This window comes from Taudactylus pleione, unplaced genomic scaffold, assembly GCF_031769625.1.
Source record: "Taudactylus pleione unplaced genomic scaffold, aTauple2 ptg000095l, whole genome shotgun sequence".
NCBI classification, from domain to species: domain Eukaryota; kingdom Metazoa; phylum Chordata; class Amphibia; order Anura; family Myobatrachidae; genus Taudactylus; species Taudactylus pleione.
This window is the reverse complement of record NW_028284497.1, coordinates 34,030,362-34,050,755: the sequence shown is the minus strand read 5'-3', so window position 1 is coordinate 34,050,755 and position 20,394 is coordinate 34,030,362. Positions and strand designations below refer to the sequence as shown.

At 40.5% G+C, this 20,394-nt stretch overlaps 1 protein-coding gene across 1 annotated transcript in view; it reads right to left on the bottom strand.

Moving 5' to 3' along the window:
• Nucleotides 1-18,841, bottom strand: part of FRMD3 (FERM domain containing 3) — a 247,169-nt gene extending 228,328 nt beyond the window's left edge. Inside the window, exon 1 of the mRNA XM_088470113.1 lies at nucleotides 18,543-18,841. Within this exon, the coding sequence (XP_088326239.1) occupies nucleotides 18,543-18,683 (141 nt within the window). The 5' untranslated portion in view covers nucleotides 18,684-18,841. The remainder of the gene's footprint in view (nucleotides 1-18,542) is intronic.
• Nucleotides 18,842-20,394: the final 1,553 nt, after the last annotated feature.

Sequence of the window (20,394 nt, the reverse complement as noted above, 5' to 3'; positions counted from 1 at the left end):
ATCGACTTCGGGGTGCTGTCCTCCTAGGAGGGCACTGGAGCAAGTTGGGGCTGTACGCCCACCTACACTGAGTGGAGGAGTGCGGAGCACCGGATTATATATATATATATATATATATATATATTAGGGATGTGCAGGCTCGGATAGGTTCGAGTTTGCACGTGGAGTTCGGATTTTTCCCTCCAAAAAAACGGAACTCAGAAAGAGGCAAAACGTCATCTTGCATGGACGAACATCATCATTCCTAAACAAAAGTCCAGGAATGATGATGTTCGTCCATGCAAGATGACGTTTTGCCTCTTTCTGAGTTCCGTTTTTTTGGAGGGAAAAATCCGAACTCCACGTGCAAACTCGAACCTATCCGAGCCTGCACATCCCTAATATATATATATATATATATATATGAGAGAGAGGGAGAGAGATGCCCTGATTCAGAGCAGCTCGCTGCTTGCGGGCGCTCGCTCTGAATGTGGGAGTTTTTGTTTTTTTTGTCTCCAGCTGCTCGCAAAGCTGTGGGTGATTATCGAGACCATCAGGCTTGCGACGAGACCCTGGGGTAGGGTTTAGCTGCCGCAAGCCCGAGTGGACTCCCTGCTCTAATGCAGGAAGTCCACTACTGACAACACTAGTGATGTCAGTAACCCCTCCTACAAATGCGTCCATTTGTCCTGCCACCCCCAATACCCGCACAAAACAGGGTGAGCTGTCGATCAACATCGACAGCCGCCACGTCTTGTTTCGAGCCCCGCAGCGACTGAACTTCAGTCGCTCAGCGGGGCTCGCGCAAGCTGGACGCGGCACGTGCACAGTGGGCAACCATCGAGCCGCTTGCGAGCGGCTCTGAATCTGGCCCACAGTGCATTAAAATTTTCATTGTGCTTGCCCACCATGCACAAATGTAATCTCATTTATTTATAGCTTGCGTTTTGAAACACTTTAAACAAATGTCTGCAAGAATGTGCATAGCAGTAAAAATAAAAATGTCACTTTACAGCCCCTCCTATTATCACTTTTGTATAGCTTCATTTTTATAATAATAATAATAATAATAATAATAATAATAATAATAATAATAAAGCCAGCAAGGTAAGGAGACATTAGGCTTATTTCATGTATCACATTTCTATATTTTACTGTGTTGGTTTTCATAGGGTTGCATCTATAAATTGATTTTCCCATGTAAGTTACGTAAAAGTTACAGTATAGACCAATAACCATTCTCTGCCTTCTCCAAGAATGTGGCAAAATTATGTCTTTTTGTTGAGTCTCCATCCTAGAACAATGAAATATAATGTAGTATCCCACAATACAAAATCTAATTTTTTGCAGACGGACACAAATAAAAAGTACTTTCCTGTACTATTCCATATTTAGCACTCAAATTCGCACCCTCATTCCCATCTACAGAGCTACTGCCATAAGGAGCATTCCCAAAGTAGACATCATCTTAATGTACTAAACAATTAGCCTTCCCATACAAACAAGCAGATTAATACACAGTATAAGTATGTATATGACATGGCAGAACATATTTTGCTGCACAACCACATATTTACAGCTTTGTAAGACAATCACTTTTATGTTTATCTAAAATAATGGAAAGCTCATTCCTGTAACAACAGCTACTGTAGGAAACATCCTTCATATATTTTACAATCATGGACCAAGCTGTAATCAGACATCTCCCACGTACACGTACTTGTAATTCAAATCCTAGTTGTACCTAACAGCAAAAGGAATACAGCCGCCCAGCTGTCACATAATTCTCATGCTTACAATGCTGCAAGGCAGTGCGACATTTATAGGCCAACACAGGATAAACTATCAACCGGATGAAGAGGTAAAGCTATAGACCAAGTAAATAGGCAGAAAAGGATTGCATTACAGACAATTGAACTCATCCTTGAAAATCAATAGCCAACAAGATGGTACGCTACAAAATAGGTTTAAAATACAAGCTTCTATTATGATTATTTGTTTGCATTCTATTGAATTAAAAACAGATGCTGAAGGGCAAATAAAGAAGAAAAACATGTAGAACATGGAAAATTCTCTTGTCCCTCCAATACTTCTGTATCCTCTTCCAAATAGCAACCTGTACAATGGGACTTACAACCCTAAGATTATTTCCTGAATCTCTCCCCTTGTTTGCAGTACTCTGTCCCCTGCTCTATGATCCTGTCCCCTGACACCCTCTCCTCAATCCAATGGGACCATCTCCCTTTTACCTGGCAACCTCCCCTGTATTCTACTTTATCCAGGGACCCATTCCAATCTCCCGGGACTTCCGCCCCTGAAATCTTTGCCCCTCCTCTCTAAATACCAAATTACACTTTCTGGTTTTTCATATTAGAAGTTTCCATCTAACAAACCAGTATAGCAATACAATAATATAAAAGGAACATACTGTGACATGTCAAAGGATAATATATAATAGACTAGCTGAAGTACCTGGTGTTGCCCAGGTTTAAACCTTCAAGTTATTAAGTTAGGAATCCCTGATAAAGTTCCACCCCTCTGTGAAGTTTTCAACCAAATCCATCCATTGGAAGACCCAGAACAGGCTCCCCGGGTCAAGGTTCTGCCTAGCGTACACCAATGGGAAGTCCGACCAGGCCCTAATCTTCAAGTTATTAAGTTAGGCATCCCAGACCAATTGCTAGGCATTCAGACCAATTGCCACCCCTCTGTGAAGTTTATGTCCAAATCCATTCAGTGGAAGGCCCAGAACAGGTTTTCCCAGTCAAAGTTCTGCCCAGCGTCCCCGGGCAAAAGTTCTGCAGAACGTACAACAATGGGAGATCAGACTGGGACCTCAACCCCCTAGTATGTCTTCTGGGATCTAATGTTACAACTCTGTGAAGTTTTCGTCCATATCCATCCAGTGGAAGGCCCATAACAGGTTCCCCAGGGTCATAGTTCTGCCCAGCGTACACCAACAGGAGGTCCGACCGAGTCCCTAAACCCCCTAAAACCACCTTGCGTTGCTTTAATCCTAATCGGTGAAGGGGTGTCCAAATACATAACCAGACAGACAAACAGACCAATGTATTTTATATAGAAGATAAAATGATTTGATGAAAAAACTATTTGGCATCCTTTTTTGAAAAACCAGTTGGGTTTTTATTTTTACTCAAGTGTACTGCTCCACCCATCTCAGCACACTGCAAAACTCATTATAAAAAAGCATTTGCTGGGGAGAGCACTGTTGCATGAACACAGGTTTAGCGCCATATGGGAGGTGTGGGAAGTATACCAAGAGAGTAGGTAACTATGAATAATTCCTAAAAAGTACATTTTAAGAAATTAATCATGAAGTATAAAGCAGCCATTAAAAAGTTAAGTGTGTACTTAGACATAAAGAACTGTTATAACATTCAGAAAGTGTGCCCTATTTTTTCAATATACTGTATTAATATTTTTTTTAATTAGTGTGTTAGGTGTAGTAGTTGTATATCTTTACTGTACAAATATTTGATACTTTAATTCGATATGTATGTATTATTGTTTTATTTTTTTTTTATTCAGTTATTCACTGTATTGATTTTTTTTATATATGTTTGTTTATGTTTATGTACCTTCTTAATAATATTTGCACCTGTAGTCACAGGTATATCAAGCTGCTTGGAGATGATCTTATAGCCTTTACCTTTAACATGCTTGTCTATAACTTTCTTTCTGATCTCCTCAGACATCTCTCTCCTTTGCTTTTATTGGTCCATGTTCAGTGTTGTGCGCACAATGATACCAAACAGCAGAGTGATTACTTTTCTCCATTAAATAGGAATGACTGATTAGAAGATTGGACACGTGTGATGCTAATTCAAGAAAGCAATTAGTTTGAAATATCACTATAATCCAATTATACGTTATTGAACATGTTGGACAATCTCGATTCTGACCCGAAAATGGTCATAATCGGCATGTTGGGCTTTGTTGACATGTTGTTTTTTTTGGTCGATCCCCTGAGAAATTGCTGAATATCGGAGTCCGCTGATCGGTGGATCAGCAAAATGGGGATCGGCATTTAGATGTACAGTATGGCCCGCATTATATGTTGGATTGCTGATATATAGTAACTTCAGTGTTAACTTGATATTGAGCAGCACAGATGGCGTAGTGATTAGCATTACTGCCTCATAGCATCATGGGTTTGTTCCCACCATGGCCTGTTTGGAGTTTGTACAGAGGCAGACCGACCACATTAGCAAAGGCAGCACAGTGCGACTGAGTTGCTGTGACATCACTGGCCTTGACCCTGAAAAAGATGACGGAAACTACAGCTTCTCAAGTCATCCTCTGCAGTAATAGTAAAGTTTTGATCAAAAATAGATTTGAGGGTGCTACAGTATATAAATGGAGGACCTCAGTTACAAGGTTTCCAGTAAGGGTACATAGCAGGTAAGTAAAACTTTAATGAGAAATGGGACTGCTGCTTTAAACCTATAATATTATGTGTGCCAATAAATTATTAAAGGGCTTCTTGTAACATCTTTAAATATAAAAAGCAAAACAAAATCTATAATACTTCAAATTGTATATCTCATAGAAATAAGGTTACAAACATTATGTTGTCAAACGGAGTTAAAATCGTTAACCTTTGTCATTAGCCATCAGACTAACAATTTAATGTTCGTTAATAAACTGGACTGTAAGCCACCAAAGTGACATTTTGTTTTCATATATTACATGCATTATAAATGAAGAAAATTAGTTATAATATAGTATAAAAGTGGGCCAAATGAGAAACACACATCAAGATGAAATCTAAAATTCCATAAACTAAAATTCCAAACTAATAATAGTAACAGTGATAATATAAAAACACTTCACAAATGTTAGCTGTACTGTGGAATGAGATCAGCAACATAAGTAAATATTTACAAATCAAAATCTTAAGTCTATAAGTAGCTAGTAATTTTCTAGCTATGAAAATGCTAGGGGAAAAATGTGACTTCTTGTTCATTGCCCCTGGGACATTGTTACAGCGCACTGTGTAGAAAGAGAGAGAAACAGACCCAGCATGATAAACAGATTCTTAAATGTCAAGGGTTGGAAATCAGCTGAATGAGAGTGAACTTCTGCATGTTTGAAACATGAAAATTATTCCAAGTCATGTATAGGAGTAAAGTGAAGCTATACTGTATTACGCTGCGGAATATGTGTGCGCTATTTAAATAACTGGTAATATATTACTGGGTAAGAAAAGGGCATTAAACTAACTTGATACTTTGAATTCTGGAAGACCAACAGTTTTCTTTGAAATGTTTATTGGGGACAGGATGCATTTACTAAAATATTCAGCTTGTCTGATCTGTTCCCACTTACATGAGCATAATATATGTGAGCATTTACCCGCAATAATAATGTCGGTAGAAGTTCTCACAAGAAAAAGAGAGCTATTTGGCCATAAACATCTGGAGTCATGTGTAAAATGGGTTTCTTATCTAAAACGTTCTGTTATGTTCAGGGCCGGATTAAGGTTTGTGAAGGCCTCATGGCAACTTATTCGTGGGGGCCCCTACCAATAAAATTACTTTATGCCACACAGTGCCCCATTATGCACATTATATCACAGCGCCTCCAGTATAAACATTATGCCACACAGCACGCCCAGTATGCCACACAGTATACCACACTGTGCCCACAGTATGCCACACAATGTCCCCAGTATTATTACACCACACAATGCTGCCAGTATGACACTAGTATTAATATAATACCCCACAGCGCCCACTACTATGCCACACAATGCCCCCAGTACTACTATTATGCCCACAGCACCCCCAGTATTAATATTATGCCCCACAGTGCTTCCCCAGTATGCCACAAAATGCCCCCACTATTAATATTATGCCCCACAGTGCTTTCCCAGTTTGCCACACAATACCCCCAGTATTAATATTATGGCCCATATTGCCCACCACAATACCACATGATATCCCCAGTATTAATATTATGGCCCACATTGCCTACCACTATACCACACAATATCCCCAGTATTAATATTATGGCCCACATTGAACTCCACTATGCCACACAATGCTCCCAGTATTATTATACTCACAGTGGCCCCAATATTAATATGATACCCCACAGCATTTCCTCCAAATATCGCAGCAAACAGGATTTGTAGTGAGCCGCCCACCAGTGGCTTCACAAATCCAAATGGCCACATACAAAGATGCAGCATTGATCGCAGATCATTAGATTATCAGAGTTCCGGCGCAGAATGGGCGCTGGGAACTGAGATGCCGGAGCCATTTTTATTGTGTATTGGGATCGTAATCACAAGCTGAGATGCTCCTTGAAAACGGTTGCAACACGCCTGTGATTGTGTCGCCATCCCTAGTTGCTGCCCACAAATGGTCCTTAACTGTCAATCACTTAACGAATAACCCTCACTTCGAGCGACAACGGTAATAAAACTTGACGCATGCACAAGGCGTCTCGGATACATGGGCAGACCACCAATAATCGCTCAACTGTGTAAACATCTGCCTTGCTCTACGATACTAAATATAGATTCTCTGTACACATTTTTTTTTTTTTTTTTACACAAAAAAAACATTTCCATTGATGAAAATAGAATTTTCAATTCCATAGGTTACAGATAAAAGTTTTGCAGTTATGGAAAGTCTAGAACAAGTTCCATTAAACTTGTCTTAAAGATGTTGACTTTACACTTCCTGACAGAATTTTCCAGCCTTCGTTCGGCTAGTGATACACTTACTGACTTCGCTTGGCTAGTGGATCCGCATGACCATCAGTTTCACTGATCCATGAGGCTTCAAAGGTTATAAAATAAACTGTAAACAAGTTGCTAACCAGAAGTGAGCATGACAGTGACTGTGGTTGTTGAATGGTAGCACCATTCATATTCTGATATGCCAAATCTCTATACTACCAACAATTATACCCAGTAAATGTGAAAGGTGGGTGAAGAAGCAATATCAATGTACTGCTGCAATCTCAAAAACAAATGATTGGCATATTATTGCTGGCAATGCAGTAGTAGTTATTGCAGTAAGAGGTAAATTACCTGCACACCACTGTGGGACTATTTTAAATTGAGGTCTTACATTCGGACCAATCCTGCTCAAACACATGATTAAAAAGCAGCAGGCATAAATCTAGCGTCCAATGCGTGCTTTACAGTTGACTATATTAGTTATTGGATCATGTGTGGACAGGGTTAAGGTGGTTCTGACTAAATCTGCCTAGAGGCACTTTACTTTTAGTTTGAGAAGGGAAATAACATCAATTATGTCAGGTTCTCTGCAGTCCTTTTACCTAGTCAAAGAATATCACTAATTTATGACACCTTGAACTAAACTTGATTAGGTTTTACCAGTCAGAGTTTAAGACAGAAAGCAGCTAGGCCATCTCCTCGGGCCTATTTGCCTTTGGCGTTTCCTAGAGAATTAGCTGAAAATGATTCTTATTAGCTATCAAGTCAGTTGCTCAAGATGAACTGGTGGATGATGAATTAATTGAATTGGGTAATAAAGTGTGTATTATTTGAATAGGCATTCTGATTACCATGTTCTAACTTCTCCATTTGGTTTTAGGAGACTGAAATATTTGTAAATCACCTATTCGTGATGGCACATCTGTGGACATCAGGATTTATGGCAGAATACCATGCTGACTACTATAAACTATTTGTCACACATAGGATCTTAAGGGGCCTATCCATTAGACGACTTTCTGAATGATGCGACCAAAACCTCCTGGAATGTTCAGAAGGTCGTCTAATGGATAGCCAGCAAGGATCAGCAATGCGCGTGCACGCTAGGTCCTTGCCGACCCCGACTATCTGTGGAACATGCTCGTCAAACTGACAACGAGCGTCATGTTCCACATGTTCACAGATAGGAGGTCGGTCTCCTGCACTGAATGACGTTCACCCGGCGACCTGAAGGACTGAACGCTAGACGTTCAGTTTTTCAGGTCGCCTAATGGATAGGCCCCTTAAGCCTTATTTACCCTATCCGGCATGTTCATATCATGGTGTCCATTGCTTCTCCTGACGGCGGCATCCCTAGGATCGTCATCTCCGTTGTAACTAGATTTTCTGATTGCATGAGCACGCTTATATTGGATTCGGCCAGGTGAACACTCTTAGGGGCCCATTTATCAAAGTGTATTTGAGGTATAATCCATTTTTGGGGATTTACCTGAAATACTAAGTATCCCCTGTATGTATTAAGGAGGGACCACAGCAGGTCTGCGCAAGTCCAGTATCCACACAGACGCTGGCGAATATGCAGAAATATAAAGAATAGAAAACTCAGAAGACACAAAGAAGAAGAAGACAAGACTGGACCGCCAAACCTGGATATGCTGCTTCATTTCGGTAAACAGGTAAGTGTACATGAATTGCTACTTATCAAAACTATAGATCGTGTCGTAAGTAACAATTCTATACTGCACTTCTTCATGAATAGACCCCCAAACCAGTCACATCTCAGGAGCTGCGCTCACATGTTCTTTGCTACCAACATAGAGGGAGAGCACCCTATTTAAACCAGATCCTGTGAACGGAATCAGTATGTAATACCGCCTTCGGAAGAGGATTCTCCCTGGCTCTGGGCTTCAGCTGTTATATGATCTGTTCCTGTGTTCACCTGCAAGCGCTCCTGTATACCTACCAGTACGCTTGTGTTCCTACAAGAGATCCTGTCACCTGCAAGTATCCTCGTTTGTCCTCTAATGCTCCTGGTGGTCCTGTCATCTGTAGTCACTCCTGAGACTCCACTGAGGCAGTACCAACAAGTATCAGGGACCCCATGGTAGATATTTGATAAGAGACTGGAACACATGTACCAACATGATAGGACCTTATTAGTGGGTTTCAACCACCAACATGTTAACAACGAAGGACTTAAGGGTACTGCTAAAAATCTCTGGCCAATGTTTTTCCCCCACCAGTCCCCCCAAATCTCTTTGCCAATCACTTGTTAATTGTTGCTACTTTCATGGTAAATGTAATTTTGATTGATCTTTGCCAATAGATAGAAATTATGATGGATGAGTTTTGATTGTTAGTCTAACTGGCTGCGGTCAGTGTTTTTTAATAAATTATGTTTTAATTCCGTTATTAGCAGGCACACAGGTATCAATTATACTCTACTTGTCTCTGTCTTAAACTCCCATAAAAAAAGGATTTGTGCAGTAACATCAGAACATGGATGCCTGCAATATGCTTGCAAATTTGTGTCCATTGTGTTCATGCCTTTGCAGTGGCCATTGTATAGTTCAGGAATGGATCTAGTCAGCGGTGGCCTAAATGTAGGTTCATGATACCATCAGCAGTTATAGTACATTAGCAACAATCATATGCTGGAGACATGGTTTGTGTTATGTGCAAACATGAGTGAATGATGCTGCCAGTATATGTAGCATGGATGAAGGGGTCAGGATGACCATTTGCAACATGGACTCTTTAACCTATATCCCTAAATGTGTTCACAGAACATATAATATTCATGGGAATACGATCATATTTAAAAGTTATAGGCACCCCCTGAAGATGTCCAACCATGGGGGATCACTATGGGTACCCCAATTTTTACCTGCTGAAGGTAGTCTGGGTTTGTAATAGCTGCGGCAGGTGCATATTTGCGGCTATGAAGAAGTGGTGAAGAATAGCACTTAGATTTTTGGGGGGGAAAAATAACAATTCCTATGAAATTTGGGGTACATGAAAATGAGGTTAAGCATATTTTTAAGTCCCAAAAGTTATTTTTAAGCATTTTGCAAAAATGCACCTGCCGCTACTCTGCAAATGAAGAAAACACCTGCCGCATATAAGGGAACCCCTATGGATTAAATTTAGCTATTTTAGAAGTGGTTTTTCTTTTTTTTCACCCCAAAATGTAAAATATTTTTTGGGGTGTCCAGATTTTTTTAAAAACTTTTTTTTAACACAGATCGTTTTTATGGGCCATTCCCAGGGGTGCAGGCTATTTTTTAAATCCTGCACCCCTAAACCCCAATTCTGCACTTTTTTTCGCCAGCTAAAGGTTGGTGAAAACTTATCCCCATTTTTTTACAAAGACTTTTCGCCCTTGTGAAAAGTCTTTGTAATTGAATACGGGGATAATTGAAACATGCAAAAAATTATGCCGAGTTTTCGCAGCCAAATTGAATATGACCCTTGATACATTTTTAAATACCTTTATGCCACAATATTTTAAACAATACTTTTATGATGCACTTTTAGACTTACAATTGACCTTTTTTTTTAAAAAGTGAAGCAAACACAATTAAGAATTACAATCTGAAAATGTGTTTAGTTACACAATTGTGATTAATAAGGCAGTTATAACAATCAACACCAATATCTTAAGGCCCCCATACATCATCAATCTGAAAATCACAACTGAACAATCTGAAGATTTTTTGCCCGATCTTCGGATTTCCCAATTTAGCAATCTGCTCCCATACATTACAGATCTTTTTCAGTGATCTGGCAATCTTGAAACGCCCATCATTTTACTGGTAACGGTCTGCAAATCTGCTGATCATGGCCATACACTAGCAACTTATAGCCCCAATCGATTTGTGAAATCCAACATAATGGAAAATCTGATTTAACAATTCCAATCACTTTTTGGTTGCAATCTGCGATCAGTGAAGCCCATACATTGCAGATTTTTATACACAATCGATTGAAAATTGCAGAATTGCCACAATGGATTGCTGATGTATGGGGGCCTTTAATCAGCGATGATGGAAGATAACATTAATTGCTGGTAATCACTAATGGAGCTGCATAGGGGTGTTTTCTGCAGTCATTAACTGCAGCTGTTTCTGCAGATATAATCAGGGAGGCTGATTACACAACACTTTTGCCAAAGTTACAAAGTTCCGTGGGAGTAATTCTGGGTAGAGAATCTGTTACCTCAGCACCAGCCATTGAGATGTCTACATTTTTTAAACTACACTATTACGAGCATTATTTGTAGAAATTCATTTAAAAAGCAGTCATTAGCAGACTGGTGTTTCTCAGGTTATTCAGGACAATCCCATTATATTCCACCAGAAATCTTTGAACTTTTAATTTATTTTTACTCTTTCAGACGTAAAGGACCTCTAATTAGAGTTCATGTGGAGACCTGATGATCAGTTCATAATTAGGATCATCTACAAAGGGCAGCGTGTAAGCATCTGTATACACATGCTGACATTAATCGTATCTGGCATCACTGCACTTAGCTGTGCCCTTCTGGGACAACATGTCTAACAGAAGATGTTGTCTACTGCAAGCAATATGACTGTTTGAGAACATGCATAGAGTAACGTTTTCGGGCATTCCACGCACACTGCTCAGGACCATCTGTTGAACTGAATGCAATGGCAGTGCGGTGGCGGCCTCGGGCAAACCCCGACTGGGGGCAGGTCCGGACATGTCCATGAATGTCAGTGCGCATGAGCGACCTTGTTGCAAGCGTTGCATACAGATATATCAGACCACTCACTGAACTTTTTAGACAGACCTTGTATGATTTATATAGGTTCTGTGATTGGTTGATAGCGACCATGTGGAATGATGAGCTGTAATGAGAAGTAAAGCTGACCACACATCTAAAGATTATCTGTCCAACCAGCCAACTAGTTGATTGGTTGGAATGAAAATCTGGTAATGTATGGGAGTAAATGATGATCAGCAATTTGCTCCCAAATGCCGGAAAATGGACAAAAACTGTTATTTGAACAAATTATTTAGAACAAACATTTAACAAACTTGTCTGACCGACCATTTTCGTCTGTTTTCTGGCATTTAGGAGCAAATTGCTGATCATCATTTACTCCCATACATTACCAGATTTTCATTCCAACCAATCAACTAGTTGGCTGGTTGGACAGATAATCTTTTGATGTGCGGCCAGCTTTACCATTCACCAGCTACCAATCAGCCAGCCAGCCACACAACCTGTGTAAGCTTACATGTCTTTTGGCAACCCTAACAAGTTATGGATAAATACAGCTTTTCACACCAATTAAACTAAGTTTAGTAGAGTTTGCAAATTGTATAGATTTCTCTTGAAAGAATATATAACAGTAATAATATCCATCATTTGTAAAAGTTTTTTTCCCAACTGTACTCTTGAGCGATAAATACAATATTCACAATATAGATATGTGACAAATACAATTTTCATAACATTGTTCTTCGTGGTAAGAATAAGGGGCATATTCACCATTCTTCCCCTAAAGCTCCTCATTAATTATGTATCTGTCTCGCCGTGCGGTGTGGCAGTGCATACTAAATTATCGGAGCAATGCAGTATTTTTCCAATGCTGGGACAGCTGCTCCGAAAAGCAATTGTCAAAGAGAGCCCCAAAGCTGGCCACACTACACCAACTTTCATCCAACCATCCAACTAGTTGATTGGTTGGAATGAAAATCTGGTAACGTATGGGAGTAAATGATGATCAGCAATTTGCTCCTAAATGCCAGAAAACAGATGAAAATGGTCGTCAGACAAGTTTGTTAAATGTTTAATCTAAACAATTTGTTCAAACAACAGTTTTTGTCCGTTTTCTGGCGTTTGGGAGCAAATTGCTGATTGTCATTTGCTTTCATACCTTACCAGATTTTCATTCCAACCAATCAATTAGTTGGATGGTTGGATGCAAGTTGGTCTAGTGTGTGGCCAGCTTAACACTACTGATTCCGCCGCTGATTAGTGGTGGCAGAGTTTTACACAGCCAGGTTTGACCTGGCAGTGTTAATGTGCATGTGTAAACTTATTCGGGCCATACATCTATAGCCTCGATTCAATGTTCTACCGATCCACCATCCGATTTGCTGATCGGCAGCCAGTGATGATTGGCGATCCATTGGCAGATGGGGGAAAAAGAGCACTCGTCGATCCCTATCATTTTTTGGTCGGAATGGTGAATTGAGGCCTTCCAACATGTTGAATTTCCACAAGTCCCTGACCCTGCGTTGGCAGAATGGGGAATTTGGGAAATACTTTGTAGATATTTGGGCCCCTTTAGTTCACACATGTGCACTGATGAGGGAGAACAGGGCAGGAGAGGGTGGAGGGATCTGAACAGATCCTTCTTCGCAACCACAGACCTGAAGGAGCGAGACTCTGGGAACTAACGTGATGTGAAGATGACGTCAGTTTCCGTAGTGATACCATTGATATCTCCTGCGTAACCTATATGATGAATGGATCCAATAGTTAGTAAAAATGTATGTTTTAGTGATGATAAATATGCCCCTAAAGACAACATTTTGAAAATAAGTAGCCAAACGATCAAGCACACTCATCATAATGACATTGGCTGGCACTGTAACAGCACTGGGAAATTGCTAGGGCAACAAGCATTCTCAAGTCTTACAAAGCAACCAATATGTACAGTATGCTAAGAGGAATTTACCATTTGTTGACATTATGGTACGGACTTGCATTTAAACATGGTCTATCAAAGACAAGGTCACAGCACTTGTGAACTGCCACAAAGAGGTTTTGAGAAATATAGAGCTATTTTCAACATCTACCCATTTGTTTTCCCAATGTCACCTTCTGTAATTTCCCCACAGAATAAGTGAGGTTGCATTTTTAACATTATAAAATGATTTAATGGTTTGATTACAGCTGATATAAGATATCTCTACAAATTTAAAAAGTATTTGTTGTAAAAATCGATGGCTGGCGACTCAAAACAAACTTTAGGTGGTGATTAGCACAGGTTAAACATTCTGCTTGTCGAGAGGCTTAAGGGGGTCTATGTATTAATAATCACGGTACTGCCGCGATTATTAACGTTCCAACTCGCCGGAGATATTTTAATTTTTTATAAAACTATCTTGGTTATGCACTACTGGGAACTCACAAGGACAGCGGTTGCGGTAACCGCTGTCCCCGTGAGTTATATCCCCGGCATATAGGAGAAGTCTTTCACTGAAGTATAGTGGCAGCTTCCAGGGCTGGCCGGGTGCGGGGAGAGATCAAAAGATCTCTCTCCTTCCCCTGGAGACCCCATAGTAGTTTTATACCATCTGAAGATGGTGTAAACTACAGTGGCTAAACTCCGAAAAGCTTAGATTTTTGTAGTTTAGTACATAGGGGTCAGAAAGTAGTCTCCATTGATAATAATGGGGACTGTGATCTGCAGTGCTACTGTAATTAGCAGTTTGCCGGAGATATTTGTGAATCTCCTGCACTGTGCTATTAGTACATAGGATCGATTCATAAAATTATGTAGAAACTGCAGTTTCTTCATAATTTTATGTAAAAATCAGCTTGATACATATGCCCCTAAATCTGTTATTTTCATGAAAGTGTTTTTCTGGATATAAAATGATGCCATGCATAACATCATTTACGTCTACAAGCATGTAAACAATATTCTCACATATGCAAAAATATCACATTATGATAGAAAACATTTATTAAACAATATATATACTGTATATAATTGTTTTATTATTATTTTCATGAGTATCTCTGGAGATGAACGTGCTGTTTGTCTGGCAGACAGTGACCTGACAGCTGATGTGATTCCAGTACAATTGTATCCAATAAAGGGGGCACAGCTAAGTTGTCTCGGGTCACAGGGCAAAGTAAACCAATAACTTAGCCCCATAAAATAAATGTATGGCTGTAAAGCATATTAAGCCACATGCACAGGACAATAAAATAAAATCATATAAAGGTTGACAATTAAGTTGATGATTTATATGGGAAAGACAAATGTTAAATTACATATTTGGTAATGCTTTGATAAATATTCACCTACCACATTCTGGTCAAAACACAAACAGGCTTGTTAGTACTTTTGTCACATCTCTTGCTGATCATCATGGAAAATAACAAAGTACTCATAAAGTTCTACATCAAAGTAGTCCTATAATAAGGCTAAATACTTAGGGGCATATGTATCAAAGCTTGATGTGAGATAAAATTGTGAGATATATATCACCAACCAATCAGCTTCTAACTTACATTTTGCAGGCTGTGTTTAAAGCTGCATACACACACAACGATTTTTTTAATGATTATCGTTAAACGATATCGTTTAACGATAATCGTTTGCAAAAATCGTTCACTTTCTGAGTCAAACGATGAACAATTATCGTTCATGCGCGTTCACGTTTGTAGTTTGTCGTTTGTAGTTTAGTCAGACTTGTCAACTCAACGATTTTCATTAAGGGAATATGCAAAAATCGTTTGTAGTTCATAAAAATCGTTCATGACATTTAGTAAATGAACAACTTTAGTAAACGATTTTAGTTAATTTTTTCAAGGGAAAAAATCGTTTACTAAAATCGTTCATTAAAAAAATCGTTGTGTGTGTATGCAGCTTAAGAAATGATAGTTTGGAGCTGATTGGTTGGTGATATATATTTCACAATATTATCTCACATCACACAATATTATCTCACATCAAGCTTTGATACATATGCCCCTAAATCTCTATCTTTGCAAATTAGATGTAAAAACACTTTATTTTCACTAACAACATAGATATATGGTTTATCTGTAGTGAGTGAAATAGTGCATACATGATTTGCAGAACATTCTGCAAACTCTTTAAGCCTTGGCTTATAGACATAAATGTATCTGCCTCTTAAATTTACTCCTCTATTCTGCACCGATAGCTCAAACATACAATTATATCCCATATATATACACCGCAAGTTGGTGCAAAAGGCTCACCACACAAAAACGTCTGCAATTTCCCTCCTGATGGTTTCAAGCTTTCCTCGGACCAGAGTGTGTGGTCCCAAAATCTTTTTAGGGGTCCCCCGATTGTCAGTATTACAGGACAGTTTGAGAACTGTCTCTGGGGGTTAGAGTTAACATTAAAAAAAAAGTTGTACACTACTGTTTTACACTACAGAGAATCTGTAAACAAGATCAATATAAAGAAATAAAGCCTGTTATAATGGGATAGAATTGTTCAGTGGTTTGTTTAAAAGGCTTTGCTTGGAGAACTGTGACAACAACACAGGGGTTGCAGAATGTGTCATTGGCTGTCAAAATGTATAATGGAAAAGTAGTTGCAATAACAAAATAAAGTGTGTATCTGTGTGTCACCAAACCATAACCTGACTAATGTGCTCTACATATAAACTATTAGCACCAAAAAATCAAGGGGCATATGTATCAAAGCTTGATGTGAGATAAAATTGTGAAATATATATCACCAACCAATCAGCTCCAAACTATCATTTCTTAAACACAGCCTGCAAAATGTAAAGGTGGGTACACACTATACCAGTGGTCAGGGAACAGGGGTAAATTACCCCACATGGGGTAAAAATTAAATTCCTGGGGATAATGAACGGACAGCTGGGCATGCATATATTGATTCATATGCATGCCCGGCTGTGCCGCAGGGAGGCTCTAGGCCGGACACCCGCTGAGATGTTATTACCAGCGGGCGCCCGGCTCCTTCCCTGCAGCGCCGTGTAAGCCGGAGGCTGGAGTTCTCTTCTGAACTCCAGCTTCGCCTCTCTCCATGCGCACTATGAGAGAGACTTGATGAAGTCTCTCCCATAGTTCCGAGGAGCAGCCAGGCGGACAGGACGGCAGCGGATGCAGGAGCGGGGATTAAGGTAAGTGGTTTTTTTTGTACAAGCGGCACTACAGGGGCATTATATGGGGGCACTACTACAGGTGCACTATATGGGGGCACTACTACAGGGGCACTATATGGGGGCACTACTACAGGGGCATTATATGGGGCACTATTACAGGGGCATTATATGGGCCACTACTACATGGTCATTATATGGGGGCACTACTACGGGGCATTATATGGGGGCACTACTACAGGGGCATTATATGGGGGCACTACTATATGATTTCCTTCCTTTCAAATCAAGGGGGTAATGTCGGCGTATCTAAATATATTTTGAGGTAAAAGGTAAAAAAGTTCCCTGACCCCTGCACTATACAGATATATCTGCAGATGATGTTTGTTTGTACACACTGAACAACCATCATCTGTGCCTGCCCGCAGGTCCCGGCGACCAGGGGCGTGTCCCAGCGGGCGGGGTGTGTGTCCCGCCCCCCTCCTCGCGGCTGCCGCTGTGTGTGTACGGGTGGTCCACACCTGCCGATGGATGGATATGTCTGCAGACAGCCAATGCGATATGTCAGTGAACGCCGATGCTCACCGACATGTCGTGGGTACACACTGCCCAACGGGCAACAGATACATTAACCGAACAATTGATCGGTCAATGTATCTGTCAGTGTGTACCCAGCTTAAGTTAGAAGCTGATTGGTTGGTGATATATATCTCATAATTGTATCTCACATCAAGCTTTGATACATATCCCCATTAATCAAGAAGATAAACACAGACTTTCAGTAATACCGGTGTTGAAGCCTGAACACTTGACACCAATAGCAGGAAAGGTTGTGTATTGTCTGTTATTTATTTTTTAGTGTACAGTGCATTAAAAGTAACATAAATTTTATTTAATAAAATAACATCTCCCAGCAGTGAGGTCCTGGTGCCAAATTCTATAGTAATCACTGCATAAAATCTACAGCATTTCAATACTTTCCCCATAGCATCGCTGACCTCACTGTAGTGGGGTTAATGGGGTTAAATGTATTTTACTCAAGTCCATAAAAATGCCAGCCATATTGATCCTTAAAAATAAATAGACATACATATTTTTAAGTAATTTATACACTACAATCAGATTTTTTTATACAAATGGGAAATCTATATATATATATTTTTTTTTATCTAAAATTGGAAGAAAACCACTAAGGCAGAATCTTTTATTTCCTGCTGTCTATAAACAAGACAGATCCTAGTGAGTGTAGTCACAGGGTGGCGCCAGGGTGCACATTCACGTGTCGGGAATACGGATGGATGTAAATATAGCTGGGCTTTATTGAATTCTTTTCTACGAAGAACTGTATTGTATTCTGAATACAAGTGGAATATATTGGACTGGCAAACGTCACCACTCCCGCCTCATATTCCATTGTCAGCCTCCAAACCGGTACTATGTGAGGTAATGAGCACAGTGTAACACATTGGCTGTATTATTATTATGCAGGTGTCTATACATCAACATGGCAACAGTCACAGGTGTCCCGCGTCCTGCCTATGCTCCTGTGCCTGCAGCATGTCTGCAGCTCTATAACTTCTCCAACACATGAACAGTTATCCGCAATGTCTAACTTTTATTCAGCGGGAGGGGGAACGTTCTCTTCATGATCCCAATATATACAAAATGCACCCACAGCAGCAGCATACAGGCATATAGTGTGACCATACATACATTCTATAAGCTCTTTTATTAGCCAGGTATTGTAGTTACACCCCTGTCCTTCTATTCATAAACACTGTCCTACAATGAGTGCTACAATTCATCCACACAACATAATAAATACAAGTCACTGGTGCAAAGGAAAATGGTGATGTTGACCATAGCAACCATTCCAATGCTTTTATTATAGACCAGCAGCAGTCATGTAGTGTAATCATACATCTGCCCTGTAACCCATTCATCCCCAGGCTGTGACATAATAGCAATCCCATACCTGTATATTGCAGGAGACCTCGGTGTCGTCCAGCAGCCGGATGGTGCATTTCATCTCTATATTTAAAGATCTCATACTGGCAGTCCTCAAGCGGATCATTTTCATAGTCCCTTTGTGGTGGGTGCACTGGCAGCCAAACATGCACCTTGAGTTACCAAAACAATGCTCTCCGAGGAAGGCTCCTACCAGCAGCAGACGACAAGAGACATCTCCCCCCACGTCCTCTACCCCTGCCTCCTATTAGTGAGAGGAGCAGGGTCAGGGCAGGAAAGATGGACAGGCTGTAGCCGGCAGGCAGCTAGTCCTGGGGCTGCTGCTGCGGAGAGCTCAGCAGTCTGATCCCTTTATCTCCTCCCGGGATTGGGGCAGTGGAAGCTGCTGCTGCTGCTGTCTATGAGAGCGAGGCTGGGTTTGCAGCAAGCTCTGCCAGTGTGTGTGTGTCACCTCCCCAACTGAATGGAGAGGGTGTGTGTTACTGTTACTGTGTGAGAGAAATGCAGCCTCACTTATGTTTATGTCATAAATACAATTAGCAGCAGCCAGGAGTGGTCATGGGTGGAGAGAAAATTCCTAATATGCCACATGGAAAAGCTGTAGGAATCTGTAAAATAATATTGTATCTCTACGGTGATACTTCAATTTGCTGGGAGACATTATACAATAACGGTTGTCATGAGTTACTGTTGCATCTGCTGTGAGTGACACAAAATTATATACGGTAAGTTAGGTTTACTATATGTGGTAATAAGCCTTGAAACATTTAATTGTGGTCACTGAGTATCATAACTTTTAAGAACCAGCTTAGGATTTCCTGATTGTGCATTGACTATTATGATTATTATTATAATGATTATTATCTTTTATGGTTTAGGCACAGGGCCATACAAGAGGTTGTAAGAGCCAATGCAGTAATCAGAACAAATACAATGCACAACAGTAAATTGTAGAAAGCACAAATACAAACATAGCAATATAACCACGGACAAATAGTAATAAGTACAGGGCAACTGGTGTAGCTAGTCACAAGACAGTGGAGAGTTGCAGGGGAAGGCATGCACACTGGCCCATGGGTCCAGGGGGGCCCCGCACTGTACACCCTGCACCCAGGATCGACTGCTGTGTGGTGCACCGGCTCTCTATTCGTCTCCTGCAGCACCTTCTTTTTAGTGATGTATTTAGAAAGATGGCGCAGCACAGGAGCTAGCAAAGACTCCACCCCTGGGCATAACAGCTCTCAATTATATTTTACTCATCATATGGGCAAGCATACAGTGTCAGAGTTCTAAAGGACTAGAGGTACCAGCGTGCCCTTAATGTCCCGCATGCTTGAGTGGTTCTCCAAGTACCAGCATGCAGGGGTGGCCGCTAGGAACTCTAATTCTACTGTAAAATACACTATTATTCATCCTTTTTACACAATCAACCCAGGCCTGGGGTTCCCTGGAGAGGGGGAAACCCTTGTATTGTGCTGACTAATGGTCAGGTGTAAATGCTTTGGCCGGGGGACCTGGTGAAAGGGTACCCCGCCTGTGGCAATACACCCCCGCTAGAAAAAGTCCGGTGCTGGTTGATAAAAATACGGGGGAACCCTACATTATTTTCTTAAAATACAGGGGAACCCGACACATTCTTTGCCCTGTATTTTAAGAACCAGGACGGTCTCAACAGAGCCCGGGGATGGTATTTTTTCATGGTTTTGCTGCACACATTGTGCATCTTTACAACTTGGACCCTATTGCATAGGGCAAGTTGTATGTTCACAATGGCAAAACGTGTTTTGTCATTGCAAGTTGTGGGAATGCCAGAGACATACAAATTAGCATGTTCTTGCATTCTATTACATTCTCAGAGT